Genomic DNA, 12,916 nt, shown 5'->3' with positions numbered 1-12,916 from the left:
TTTACCCACCGCAGAAGGATGGGAGTCTGAGTCAACCTTGAGCCGACTGAGATTCGATCGAAGTAGCTTGCAGTGCTGAACTATAACCACTGTACCACCAAGGTGACTACTTCAGCATTAACCAGAACAATACACAAGCACCCAATAGATACAAACTCAAGGCAAACCGTTCCAAACTCAATTGCAGAAAATACAACTTTAGCCACAGAGTGATCAATGCCTGGAATGCACTTCCTGACTCCGTGGGTTAGGGGAGAAGCCCCGAGACCCAGAGGAGGTGGGTGGGCTCCCCTTGTCTGGGTGCCTTCAAGGGCAAGGGGTCTCATCAGCCGTGGGTCTGTCAGCCTTCTTTTGGGTTGCAGCACTGAGCAATGGGCTCGGCTGGATGACCTCATGAACCGTTTCAAATCGCAGGATTCTCTCAGTGACATCTCTCCTGGCAGAAGGTAAACCCTGTCAGATTAAATTTCTTTTTGTGTACAGAAGCTGCTTCCTGATGGTTAGACTAAAAAATCCCCTCTTGAGCAATTTCCCTGGCCCTCTCCTCCCTCCCCAAAGAAATCCACCTCTTTCTTTACCTATAAAAGCCTCCGTCCCCTTTGCTGGAGGGAAAGCCTGGAGTGGCCCCTGAGGAGACTCGCTACCCAAGGAGGCAAAGGGACAGGTGAGTGTGACTCTCCCACCTGTGGGCACCTGACAGGTGAGGCCCCTGCCCCAGATCGCTCTGGGTCCCCTTTCTCCATCTGAAGGGGGCTCTTGCAGGGGGTCTTCAGGCAACATCTCACTTGCAGCAGGGGGTCTGCAGGAGGCTCCTCCAGGCAGGGAGGAAGGGATCTATGGAGGGATCTCTGCAGTAGATAAAGGGAAGGACACGGTAGATCACAACCTAAGGGAAGGTTCCTCACGGTTTGGATCGGTTCCCCTGAACTGCTAGTGACCCATTGAATGACATCACAAAAAGCCAACACAGTTCTAGGCTGCATTAACAGAGGGGTGGAATCAGATCCTGTGAAGTGTTAATACCAATTCTAAGCCTCTTAATAATCCTGCATTCAGTTTTGGTTCGCCACGATGCAAAAAGGATATTGAGACTCTGGGAAAAGTGCAGAGAAGAGCAGCAAAGATGATTAGGGGATTGGAGGCTAAAATGTATGAAGAAGGGGGGGTGTCTAGTTTTATGAAAAGAAAGCTTAGGGGTGACATGGTAGCAGTCTTCCAATATTTGAGGGGATGTCCCAGAGAGGAAAGGGTTGACGTATTTTCCAAAACATCTGAAGGCAGCACAAAAGGCAACAGGTGGAAACTCACCAAGGAGAGAAGCAACATGTAACTAAGAAGATATTTCCTGACAGGAAGAACAATTAACCAGGGGAACTGCTTGCCACCAGAACTGGTGGGTGCTCCATCGTTGGAGACTTTCCAAAGAGTTTAGACAACCATGTGTCTGAATGGTGGAGGGTTTCCTGCTTGAGCATCGAGGTCTCTTCCAATCCAGTTATTCTGTGACATACAGGAGAGCATTGCCCTAGAGGTCATCTATCCCACCCTCCCCTTTACAGAGCAACCCAGGATCCATTGGGGACCCCACTAGAGCCCCTTGCAGGACCAAGGGTGAAGGCTCCAGCTGGGCCATTTGAAAACTATGGGATCAACTTTGGGATTCCTAGCTTGGTCCCAAGTTGGAGATGGGGTCCCTCTTCCTTGTGTGTGGGTGGGGTGGGGTAGGGCAGCTTCCAAATGGTATCACTGCCCCTTTAACGTCTCCTCTCTTTGCTTCTCTCTGCAGGGAAAGAAGGAAGGAAGGGAGACCATGAGGCGATTCATCTTTATGAGCCTTGGCTTGCTGGTCCTGGCTTTTTCCCTGAATGGTGAGTTCGAACCAGGTCTCTGGTGTGCAGAGAATCCAACTCTCTTGCCTCTGAACCCCTTGCTGACTTGATACCCACCCCCCTACAACCTCTCGCTGAAGTTGCTGTTTGACATTGTTGCTCTGCTCCAAGACTCAGGGGCGTTTGCAGCAATGCAACAACAAAGGAAAATCAATGTGATTGACATGCAGAATTAATGAAAAGTTAAAACTTTTGCAAAAATGCATGCGTTGATCATTTTTTTAATAAAGAGTACCCCCCTCTATCTCGTGCTAGAGATTCCTCTGCATAGGATCCACCTTGAGATTAGATCCTTTCCCAGGAACCTAAGAGTGGCAGGGCATCTCCAGAAGGGGCTCCCCTGGGCAGTGAGTAGGAGGGGCTCAGTCCTACAAATAATCACCCCTGAATCCCATTATGAGCACTTATGGCACATCCTATTGACCAGAAGAATTCCTTAAGGAGAGGCCCATATGATTTCCCATAATTTGCACTTGTCAATAGCCTGTTATCTTCTTCAGCAGTTACAGTTTCAGGAAGTTTTGAAAGTAGAATAGAATGGAATGGAATGGGATATGATAGGATAGCATAAGATAGGATAGGATAGAAAATAGAACAGAATAGAATAGAATAGAATTCTTTATTGGCCTAGTGTGACCAAAGACAAATGGTCTTTGGTGCAGATGCTCTCAGTGTACATAAAAGAAAAAGATACATTTATCCAGAAATATGAGGTACAACACTTAATGATTGTCATAGGATATAAATAAGCAATCAGTAAACAATCAATATTAATAAAAAAATCATAAGGATACAAGCAACAAATTACAGTCATGCAGTCATAAGTGGGAGGAAATGGGTGATAGGAACAATGAGAAGACTAATAGTAATAGTAATGCAGCCTTAGTGAATAGTTTGAAGGTGGGGAGGTAATTATTTGTTTAGCAGAGTGATGGCATTCAAGAAAAAACTGTCTTTGTGTCTTATGGTTATGGTGTGCTGTGCTCTATAATGACGTTTTGAGGCTGGGAGTTGAAACAGTTTATGTCCAGGATGCGGAGAGGGGCGGCATATAAATCTAAATAATAAATAAATAAATAAATAAAATAAATGCGAGGGGTCAGTAAATATTTTCACTGCCCTCTTTTTGAGTTGGGCAGTCTACAGGTCCTCAGTGGATGGAAGGTTGGCAGCCATTGTTTTTTCTGCAGTTCTGATTCTCCTCTGAAGTCTGTGTCGGTCTTGTTGGGTTGCAGAACCGAACCAGACAGTGATGGAGGTGCAGATGACAGACTCAGTGGTTCCTCTGTAGAACTGGATCAGCAGCTCCTTGGGCAGTTTGAGCTTCCTGAGTTGGCGCAGAAAGAACATTCTTTGTTGTGTTAAGCCCACCGCAGTAATTGTAAAGGTTGTGAGACTCGCTCTGGGTGGTTCACATTTCACACCCCAAAGCCAAGTGTATAAAGGCTGAACAGGCTTAATCTGGTCCATTTTCTGGCTTTGCACAGTTCACAGAATGGTAGACCAAGCAGAGTAGAAAGGTTCACACACGCCATGGGCCTTCAAGGAAATTAATCCCCATTAATCCAATCCATGTTTTGGACAGTCTCCAAGTTCAGCTTCTGTGACTGTAACCCAAGTCAAATTCAATATATTGCTATCAAAGACGTTTGTAACTCAGCGGGTTAAGAATGTTCTGCAGAGCCAGCTGTCTCTTCCTCCTCCTCCTCCTCTACCTCCTCCTCCTCCTCCTCCTCCTCCTCCTCCTCTCCTGGCCTTCTCATCCTTGGCTTTCTCTCTTCTCATGCAGGCATTGGAGCCGATCAAGATTGTCCCTCTGGTTGGATCTCCGAAAATGTGACCTGCTACAAGTACTTCCCTGAACGGAAGACCTGGGACCAAGCACAGGTGAGAGATGCCCCCTACCTTTGAATCTGCCCTTCTCACCTCGAGGTTTGACTACTGCAATGCTCTCTACATGGGGCTACCTCTGAAGAGCACTTGGAAACTGCAAATTGTGCAGAAAGCAGCCACGCGAGCAGTCATGGGCTTGCCCAAACATGTACATATCTCTCCGCGGACTGCACTGGCGGTCACTTGGTTTCTGGACTCAATTCAAAGTGTTGGTTATGACCTATAGAGCCCTACATGGCATCACACCAGAATAGGGAAAACACACCCAGAGCCCAGAAGGGGAAAAAAGGGGGGGGTGTCATTTTTTTCTAGCAGTTCTGCATACCTGACCATAGCCATCACTGGAGTCCATCACTGGTAATTATCCAGTCACACACAGAGATACATTGAAGTGCATATGGTTTTTAAAGAAGCAGAACAGTCCAAAGGAACATTCCGGATTGTCCACGTTCAAATCAGCCAATCTCTAGTGGAACAATAATCTCCTTCCCGGTTTGTCAGTGAGTTCCACTCATTGACAAATGAGACAACTCGGTTGCTAAAGTCATATTTTTTGCAGTCAAGTTTGGAGCGGTTGATATTAAGTTTCATATACATTCAACAAAGAAATTACATCTTACAACACATCAGAATATCAGAGAGAATAACAGAGCATAACACAGAAATCACTGTCAAGTGAAAGAGTCAGTCAGAATGAAAAAAACAGAGAGAATAAGCTATGATCTGCCGCATGAATCCCAGAGCCAAGACCATGAGGTGCCACAGAGTTGGTCTCCTTAGGGTCTCGTTGACCAAACAATGTCGGTTGGTGGGACCTAGGGGAAGAGCCTTCTCTGTGGGGGGGGGGCGTCCCTCTGAAATCAGCTCCCCCTGGAGGTTCTTACTGCCCCCACCCTTCTCGCCTTCCAAAAGAGTTGAAAAACGCATCTTTGCCGCCAGCCCTAGGGTTCCTCAGATCTTTATTTTATTTTATTTTATTTATTTATTTTGTCCAATACAAATTGAAAGTTAAAGAGAATAAAAACGTGTAGTAGTAAATATCAGGGAAGGGATAGAAGAAAAGATATGAGAATAGAATACGTCAATGAAGAGTAGAGGAAAGGATATATGAATGGGAGGAAAGATATATAAAATATAGGAGAGACAATTGGACAGGGGACGGAAGGCACACTAGTGCACTTATGCTCGCCCCTTACTGACCTCTAAGGAACCTGGAGAGGTCAATCGTGGATAGTCTAAGGGAAAAATGTTGGGGGTTGACACCACAGAGTCCAGTAATGAGTTCCACGCTTCGACAACTCAGTTGCTAAAGTCATATTTTTTACAGTCAAGTTTGGAGCGGTTGATATTAAGTTTGAACCTGTTGCGTGCTCTTGTGTTATTGCGGTTGAAGCTGAAGTAGTTGTTGACAGGCAGGACGTTGCAGCATATGATCTTGTGGGCAATACTTAGATCGTGTTTAAGGTGTTGTAGTTCTAAGCTTTCTAGACCCAGGATTGTAAGTCTAGTCTCGTAGGGTCTTCTGTTTCGAGTGGTGGAGTGAATCTTCCCCTCTGACCAATGAATGTTCTTTGAATGGCTGTTGAATGAATGGCATTGATAGTTTTTTAAATTAGAATTCTAATTACTGTACTATTAATTGGATTGTTATTACTGTTTCCTGTTTTTTTCTGTACATGCTGTGAGCCGCCCCAAGTCCTCCGAGAGGGGCGGCATACAAATCCAATTAAATCTTAAATCTTTAAAATCTCTAGCTCCCTCTTGTGGCAACTTGCATCAGTACAGCCAATCAGAACATAGTATACATTTTAAAGCTATATTATATCAATCCATACAACCATACGTTGTTGGCTTCTTTATATCACCAACCCAACCGTTTGGACAGAGTACTAAACATGAATGAATTTATGTCAGGAACTGGTCGAGAGGTGCAGAATCCAAGCAGGGCATCTGTAGGGGTCAATGAATTAATGGTAGTGGCTGGGAGGGGCCCTTCCACCAGATCCCTGCCCTTTTACGCATCGATAGAGAAGATGTTCCTTCGGAGATGAATGAGAACCTTTCTCTGTTGTCGCTTTCTCCCAGAGGACCTGCGTGGAACAGCAGGGAAACGGACAACTTGCCTCCATCACAGATGCGGACAAGTCAGTGAAGTTGTCCTACGAGCTCTACGGAACATGGAATATCTTTGATATCTGGTTTGGATTAAGGCTTTCAAAGACAGTAGGTCCTTCCTATTGCTGATCTTTTATCAGTGCTTTCTACCATTTCTGAGGGGCTGTTTGAAGGGTGGTAGGGAATCTATTCCCTAAAAGCTCGCTCTATAGCCCTGGGATTTTGCTAGCGGTCTCCCACCCAAGAATTCATGGGTTTTGACCCTATTTTCCATTCTGAGATCAAATCACTATCAGCTGGCCTGGTGACTTTATGGAGACCTGGGGTGTTTCCAAAGGCAGGACCCAAAAACCAATCATTTATCATGAATAGAATAAAATAGAAATAAATAGAAATAGAAATAATAGAAATAGAAATAGAAATAATAGAAATAATAGAAATAATAGAAATAATAGAAATAATAGAAATAATAGAAATAATAGAAATAATAGAAATAATAGAAATAATAGAAATAATAGAAATAATAGAAATAATAGAAATAATAGAAATAATAGAAATAATAGAAAATAGAAATAATAGAAATAATAGAAATAATAGAAATAATAGAAATAATAGAAATAATAGAAATAATAGAAATAATAGAAATAATAGAAATAATAGAAATAATAGAAATAATAGAAATAATAGAAATAATAGAAATAATAGAAATAGAACTCTTTTTTTGGCCAAGTGTGATTGGACACACAAGGAGTTTGTCTTTGGTGCAGATGTTCTCAGTGTACATAAAAGAAAAAGATGCATTTGTCAAGAGTGAGTAGGGGGAATTTCCTCCAGAAGATAATAGGAAGCGCTCGTACGGACTAAAAAAATACACTGATGTTTATACATTGTGGGAAAGGAGGTGTAAATGATATAAAAATTCTAGAAAGAGAGCAGAGAAGAGCAACAAAGACGATTAGGGGACTGGAGGCTAAAACATATGAAGAATGGTTGCAGGAACTGGGCACAGCTAGTTTTAATGAAAAGAAGCTCTCTCTCTCTCTCTCATTTTCTCTCTCTCTCATTCTCTCTGTTTGTGTCTCTCTGAGTCTCTCTCTCTGTGTATGTGTGTCTCTTTCTCTATCTCTCTCACTTTCTCTATCTGTCTGTCTCTGTCTCTCTGTGTCTGCCATCAATCTTTTTCTGTGTTTCTATGTTGTTTCTGTGTTTCATTACAGAGCGGTTTCTGGCTGTGGCCTGATGGCTCCAAGGTGACCTTCACAAACTGGGAAAAAGGAGAACCCAACAACTTTTTGAACAAGGAGTTCTGTGCTGCACTGACACGTGGATCAAGTAAGTTTGCTAGGCTGCAGTTTTGCTGAAAACGTGAACTTCCAGTTTTCAGCAAAAGTGACACAAAACCATCGCAGGATCATGGGAAGCTGCAGGCAGCCATGAAGGTTTCTCAGCTACCAAAGTATGGTCACGTGACCAGGGGGAGAGAGGGGCACCCCACTGCCAGGACTTCTGTTCTGGGTTATGAGTCCTTTTTTTGTAGGTGGGTCATAATTTCAAAGCAAGTCAAACTGTCACGCATGAACAATTGAGTTCCAGCTGGCTCCTTTATTGCTTTCTGGTTGTTATTTATTTATTTATTTATTTATTTATTTATTGGACTTGTATGCCCCTCCTCTCAGCGAATTCGGGGTGGCTCACAACATATCAAAAAACAATATACAATAATGAATAGGATAGGATAGGATGGGATAGAATAGAATAGAATAGAATTAGAATAGAATAGAATTTTATTGGCCAAGTGTGATTGGACACACAAGGAATTTGTCTTTGGTGCAGATGCTCTCAGCGTACATAAAAGAAAAAGAGACATTTGTCAAGAGTCATGTGGTACAACACTTAATGATGGTCATAGGGGTCAAATAAGCAATGAAGAAACAATCAATATAAATAATAATCTTAGGATACAAGCAACAAGTTACAGCCATACAGTCCTAAGTGGGAGGAAAAGGAGGATAGGAATGATGAGGAAAAACTAGTAGAAATAGAAGTGCAGATTTAGTAAAAGGTCTGACAGTGTTGAGGGAATTATTTGTTTAGCAGAGTGATGGCGTTTGGGGAAAACCTGTTCTTATATCTAGTCATCTTGGTGTGCAGGGCTCTATCTGAAATCCAATTAATATAAATAACCTAAAACTCATTCTAAGAAGCTTGAAACATTAAAAATCATTCACTCAGATTCAGACCACAAACATACCACATACTCGTTGGCCAGAGGGTCTAGGGTCCAGTGACCCCAAATCTGGTGGCATAAATCGGTTTTCAAATTCTTATCAAAGGCAAGGAGGGTGGGGGCAGTGCAAATCTCTGGGGGGAGCTGATTCTAGAGGGCTGGGGCCTTCACAAAGAAGGCTCTTCCTCTAGTCCCGCCAAGCAACATTGTCTAGTTGATGGGACCTCAAGAAGGCCGACTCTGTGGAATCTGGGACTCATGCGGCCGGAGGCGGTCCTGCAGGTAATCTGGTCCGATGCCATGAAGGGCTTTGTAGGTCATAACCAATACTTTGAATCGTGTCCAGAGACCAATTGGTGGCCAATGCAGTCCGCGGAGTGTTGGAGAAACATGGACATGCCTTGGGAGGCCCATAACTGCTCATGCGGCTACATTCTGCGTGGTTTATTTATTTATTTATTATTTAGATTTGTATGCCGCCCCTCTCCGCAGACTCGGGGCGGCTCACAGCAAGATACAGCAAATCATGACAAATCCAAATAAATTTAAAAGATTTTAAAAGATTTAAAAAGAACCCCATTTACTAACAAACACACACACAAACATACCATGCATAAATTGTACATGCCCGGTGTTTCAGTTCCCCCATACCTGATGGCAAAGGTGGGTTTTAAGGAGTTTATGGAAGGCAGGGAGAGTAGGGGCAGTTCTAATCTCTGGGGGGAGTTGGTTCCAGAGAGTCGGGGCCGCCACAGAGAAGGCTCTTCCCCTGGGGCCCGCCAACCGACATTGTTTAGTTGACAGGACCCGGAGAAGGCCAACTCTGTGGGACCTAATCGGTCGCTGGGATTCGTGAGGCAGAAGGCGGTCTCGGAGATATTCTGGTCCGGTGCCATGAAGGGCTTTATAGGTCATAACCAACACTTTGAATTGTGACCGGAAATTGATCGGCAACCAATGCAGACTGCAGAGTGTTGGTGTGACATGGGCATATTTGGGGAAGTCTATGATTGCTCTTGTAGCTGCATTCTGCATGATCTGAAGTTTCCGAACACTCTTCAAAGGTCGCCCCATGTAGAGAGCATTACAGTAGTCAAACCTCGAGGTGATGAGGGCATGAGTGACTGTGAGCAATGACTCCCTGTCCAGATAGGGCCGCAACTGGTGCACCAGGCGAACCTGGGCAAATGCCCCCCCCCATAGTTTATAGTTTCCGAACACTCTTCAGAGGTAGCCCCATGAAGAGAGCATTGCAGTAGTCAAACCTCGAGGTGCTAAGGAATCAATAATGCAGGGATCTTCCCCAGACTGGTAGCTTCTATCTGGGAAAGACCAGATAAGGCTCCAAGATAAGGCTTGTGTACAGGTGACACACGGAGCCATATGGAAGGGCATGTACACGGGGTGGACAAAGAAATGGAAACACCTTGCAGCTCTTCTGTGGAATCCGTGAAGCTCCCTTCGAACAGTTTTTGTGGACACTGGGTCTGTACGTGTCTATTGAGCTCTGCAGTGATTTTAGGAGCTGTGGTCTTGCGATCCGCTCTAACCACTCGCTTTAGAGTCCGACCGGTCTCTCTCAAACGACTTCGACTTTCGACCAGGCCTGTGCTTGGCTGAGGACGTTTTCCCTTCTCTTTCAAAAGCAGTCAATACTTTTGAGACATGACCTCTTGAAACGCCAAACATTCGGGCACTTTCTGTCACACTAGCGCCTGCCATTCGAGCACCAACAATTTGCCTCTTTGAAAGTCTGAGAGCTCTGCCATTTCTAGAAGGTTATAACCCATTTCCTTAAATTTATGTAAAAAAAAAAGGTAGTTTAAAAAAACATATCAAATAACAGATTTTTTTAAAAAACAAAAGAACATTTAAATATGTCAAGTTTTGATTGATTTGAACATGTTCAAACATGATGCCAAAAAGTCAAGTGTTTCCATTTGTTTGTCCACCTGGGCACCTGATTTTCTAGCTTGGTGGAGGCTATTTCGCCCTCCGGAGGCTTCAAGGAAGCTTCCCTGAAGCCCCAGTGTGTGAAAAATGGTCCAATAGGCAAATTGGAAGTGTGAAAAAAGGCCCTTCCAGTCTGTCTGTTGTGCTGTTTTTTGCACTCCAAGGCTTCAGGAAGCTTCCCTAAGGTGTCCAGTGGGTGAAAAACAACACAACAGACAAACCAGAAGTCCATTTTTCCGAATTTCTGGTTTAGTGGTTTGGGTGTTTTTTCTCCATCCAAAGCTTCAGTTGGGTCTGTGAACATGTAAGAGGGCGCAGGGGTTGCACACATGCACAGGGGGAGGGAATGGTGCGGGTATGTTCACATGTGCTAGCCCGCGCACACAGAACCTTTTGGCATGTGAACCAAAGAAGCTTCTCCATCCCTGGCCCAGGTTGATTCTCGGCTTGAGTCCTTCTCCCAATGGGGTCAGTGGCTCTACAGCTGCCGCCAGTTCTAAGTTGCCGACTACAACGTCTACCAAGCACACTCAGAAGATTCTCAGCCCCTTTGTAATTTATATAGAAGAGAAAAATTGGCACATGCCTGGCCCAAGTTTATAGTTCTCATGAGAACAGCATAAATCCCCCCCCCCCATGATGTCTTTGTTTGAGTGGTCATTAAACCAATGGCCCTAAGTGGAGGATTCCCTGTAGAATTGTCTTAGGACAAAAAAGGAAGCTTTGCTGCCCTCTTGTGGCTGAGAGCTTGATAGGCAAGATCTGATAGCCATGACCTCACTTGATTGCTACCTAGGTCTCTTTCTCTTTCCCTTTCTCCTTCTCTTTCTCTCTCTCTCTCTCTATATCTTTCTCTCCCATCTTTAGCTAGCTACCATTTATTATCTATAAATCATTTATTATCTACCAATCATTTATTATCTATCTATCATTTATCATTTAATATCATTTATTATTTATCAATCATTTATTATCTATCTATCTATATATCATTTATTATCAATCATTTATTATCAATCAATCATTTATTTATTTATTTATTATATCTATCTATCAATCAATCATCTCTGTCTGTCTGTCTGTCTGTCTGTCTATCTATCTATCTATCATTTATCATCTATGATTTATTATCAATCAATCAATCATTTATTTATTTATTTATTATATCTATCTATCATCTCTTTATCTATCTATCTACCTATCATCTATCTATCACCTCTGTCTATCTATCTATCTATCTATCTATCTATCTATCTATCTATCATTTATCATCTATCATTTATTATCAATCAATCATTTATTTATTCATTATATCTATCTATCATCTCTTTATCTATCTATCTATCTATCTATCATCTCTGTCTGTCTATCTATCTATCTATCTATCTATCTATCTATCTATCTATCTATCTATCTATCCATATATATATATATATATATATATATATATGTTTTCGTAGATTTTATATATATAAAATTTTATATATATAAGCTGAAAACATTTTAACACATACAGAATATAGTTGTCGGCTATAAATATATTAACTGCCTTGTAGTGGTCCTGGGTTGGGCCTAGAGGCAAAAAGGAGCTGTGACGTTCCTTAAATATACCAGGGTGATCCGACTTAAGAAAAAAAAAAAATATATATATATATATATATATATATATCTTTCTACCTGCCTATCATCTACCTACCTACCTCTGTCTATTATTAAATTATATGCCACACTATCCAGCTGAGTTACAACAACCTACTGAACCCAAAGTGCATGATAGCAGGTGAGGGTCTCCTCCTACAATACCCTCTTGCAAATAAGGAGGAGCCCCTGAAATGCTCCTTTGGGACTGAGGGAAAACTTTCTCTTCTGCTGCCAAGGATATGTCAGATGGAATGACAAGGACTGTGAGCACCGGCATCCTTTTATCTGCCAGACCCAGTCCAGGGGCACCTGATGGAGGTTGGAGAAGCAGCGAGGGCCCCCTGCCTGCCGAAATCTCTGCTCCACACCCCTTTGCTCAACGGATGCTTTGCGTAGCTTGGACCTGATTTTGCTCATTCTGATGGGCCAGAAGTTCAAATAAATTCTGCCTGGCATAACTATTCTGTGTGATGGATCAATTATCTATTAGAAAGCAAACTCACATGCTGGAAAGATACGAACCCGGTGTTTAAGATTTTTTTGCCTCTTCTTCCGAACTATTTTCACCTTACGAACCCAAGCTGCTGCTGGTGGGATGAAGGGGTTTCTTCCCCCCACCTTTTTTGAAGAAAGAAAAGGGAGGGGCGGCTTGGAGGGGGAAAGACTTTGCATTAACAAAAGTAGGAGAACAGCGTGCTTGCAGAGGCACTGAAAGGGTGTCTTTTGAAGAAAGAAAAGGGAGGGGCGCCCCCTTGCCTTTCTTCCTTCCCACTCACCCTTTAGCCTAGCCTTGCTTCTTCCACCCGCCCCCTTTAGCTGCCCCTCCCTGCCCTCTGTTCGCCTCCCTTCTAAAGTTTGGGATTTTCCTGAAGGATTTGCACCCATTATTTGCTTTTACATTGATTCCTATGGGAAACATTGTTTCGTCTTCCGAACTTTTCACCTTACGAACCTCCTCCTGGAACCAATTAAGTTTGTATCATGAGGTACCACTGTATTAGGTTTTATGGTTCAGGAGATTTCATAATTACAGTATGTCTGCATCCATCTTTCCCTCTCATTTTTGAAATGTAGAGATATTTCAAGCATCTCTTTGCCTCAAGGATGTGTCTTTCATTACTCGGTGGGAAGTGACCCTCTCCACTTTCTAAACTGTCACGGAATTTGGGCACCAGGCATCCAGTCAGAGACGCTGACA

The 12,916-nt window shown here is 43.1% G+C and overlaps 1 protein-coding gene across 1 annotated transcript; it reads left to right on the top strand.

Annotated features, from left to right (window-relative positions):
• Positions 1-513: 513 nt before the first annotated feature.
• On the top strand, positions 514-12,162 carry LOC139168818 (C-type lectin lectoxin-Lio3-like). Its single transcript, XM_070754544.1, has 6 exons — positions 514-664; positions 1,787-1,868; positions 3,679-3,776; positions 5,868-6,005; positions 7,115-7,229; positions 11,955-12,162. Exons 2-6 carry the CDS (start codon positions 1,811-1,813, stop codon positions 12,029-12,031), a joined length of 486 nt encoding a protein of 161 aa, XP_070610645.1. The 5' UTR covers positions 514-664; positions 1,787-1,810; the 3' UTR covers positions 12,032-12,162.
• Positions 12,163-12,916: the final 754 nt, after the last annotated feature.

This window comes from Erythrolamprus reginae, chromosome 6 (genome assembly GCF_031021105.1).
Source record: "Erythrolamprus reginae isolate rEryReg1 chromosome 6, rEryReg1.hap1, whole genome shotgun sequence".
Lineage (NCBI taxonomy): Eukaryota > Metazoa > Chordata > Lepidosauria > Squamata > Dipsadidae > Erythrolamprus > Erythrolamprus reginae.
This window is presented reverse-complemented; position numbering and strand designations above follow the sequence as displayed.

Coding starts and splice junctions, on each gene's coding strand:
- LOC139168818 (XM_070754544.1), top strand. CDS start 1,811: ATGAGGCGATTCATCTTTATGAGCCTTGGCTTGCTGGTCCTGGCTTTT. Junction 3,777..5,867: donor AGACCTGGGACCAAGCACAG/GTGAGAGATGCC, acceptor GCTTTCTCCCAG/AGGACCTGCGTGGAACAGCA. Junction 7,230..11,954: donor TGCACTGACACGTGGATCAA/GTAAGTTTGCTA, acceptor TCTGCTGCCAAG/GATATGTCAGATGGAATGAC.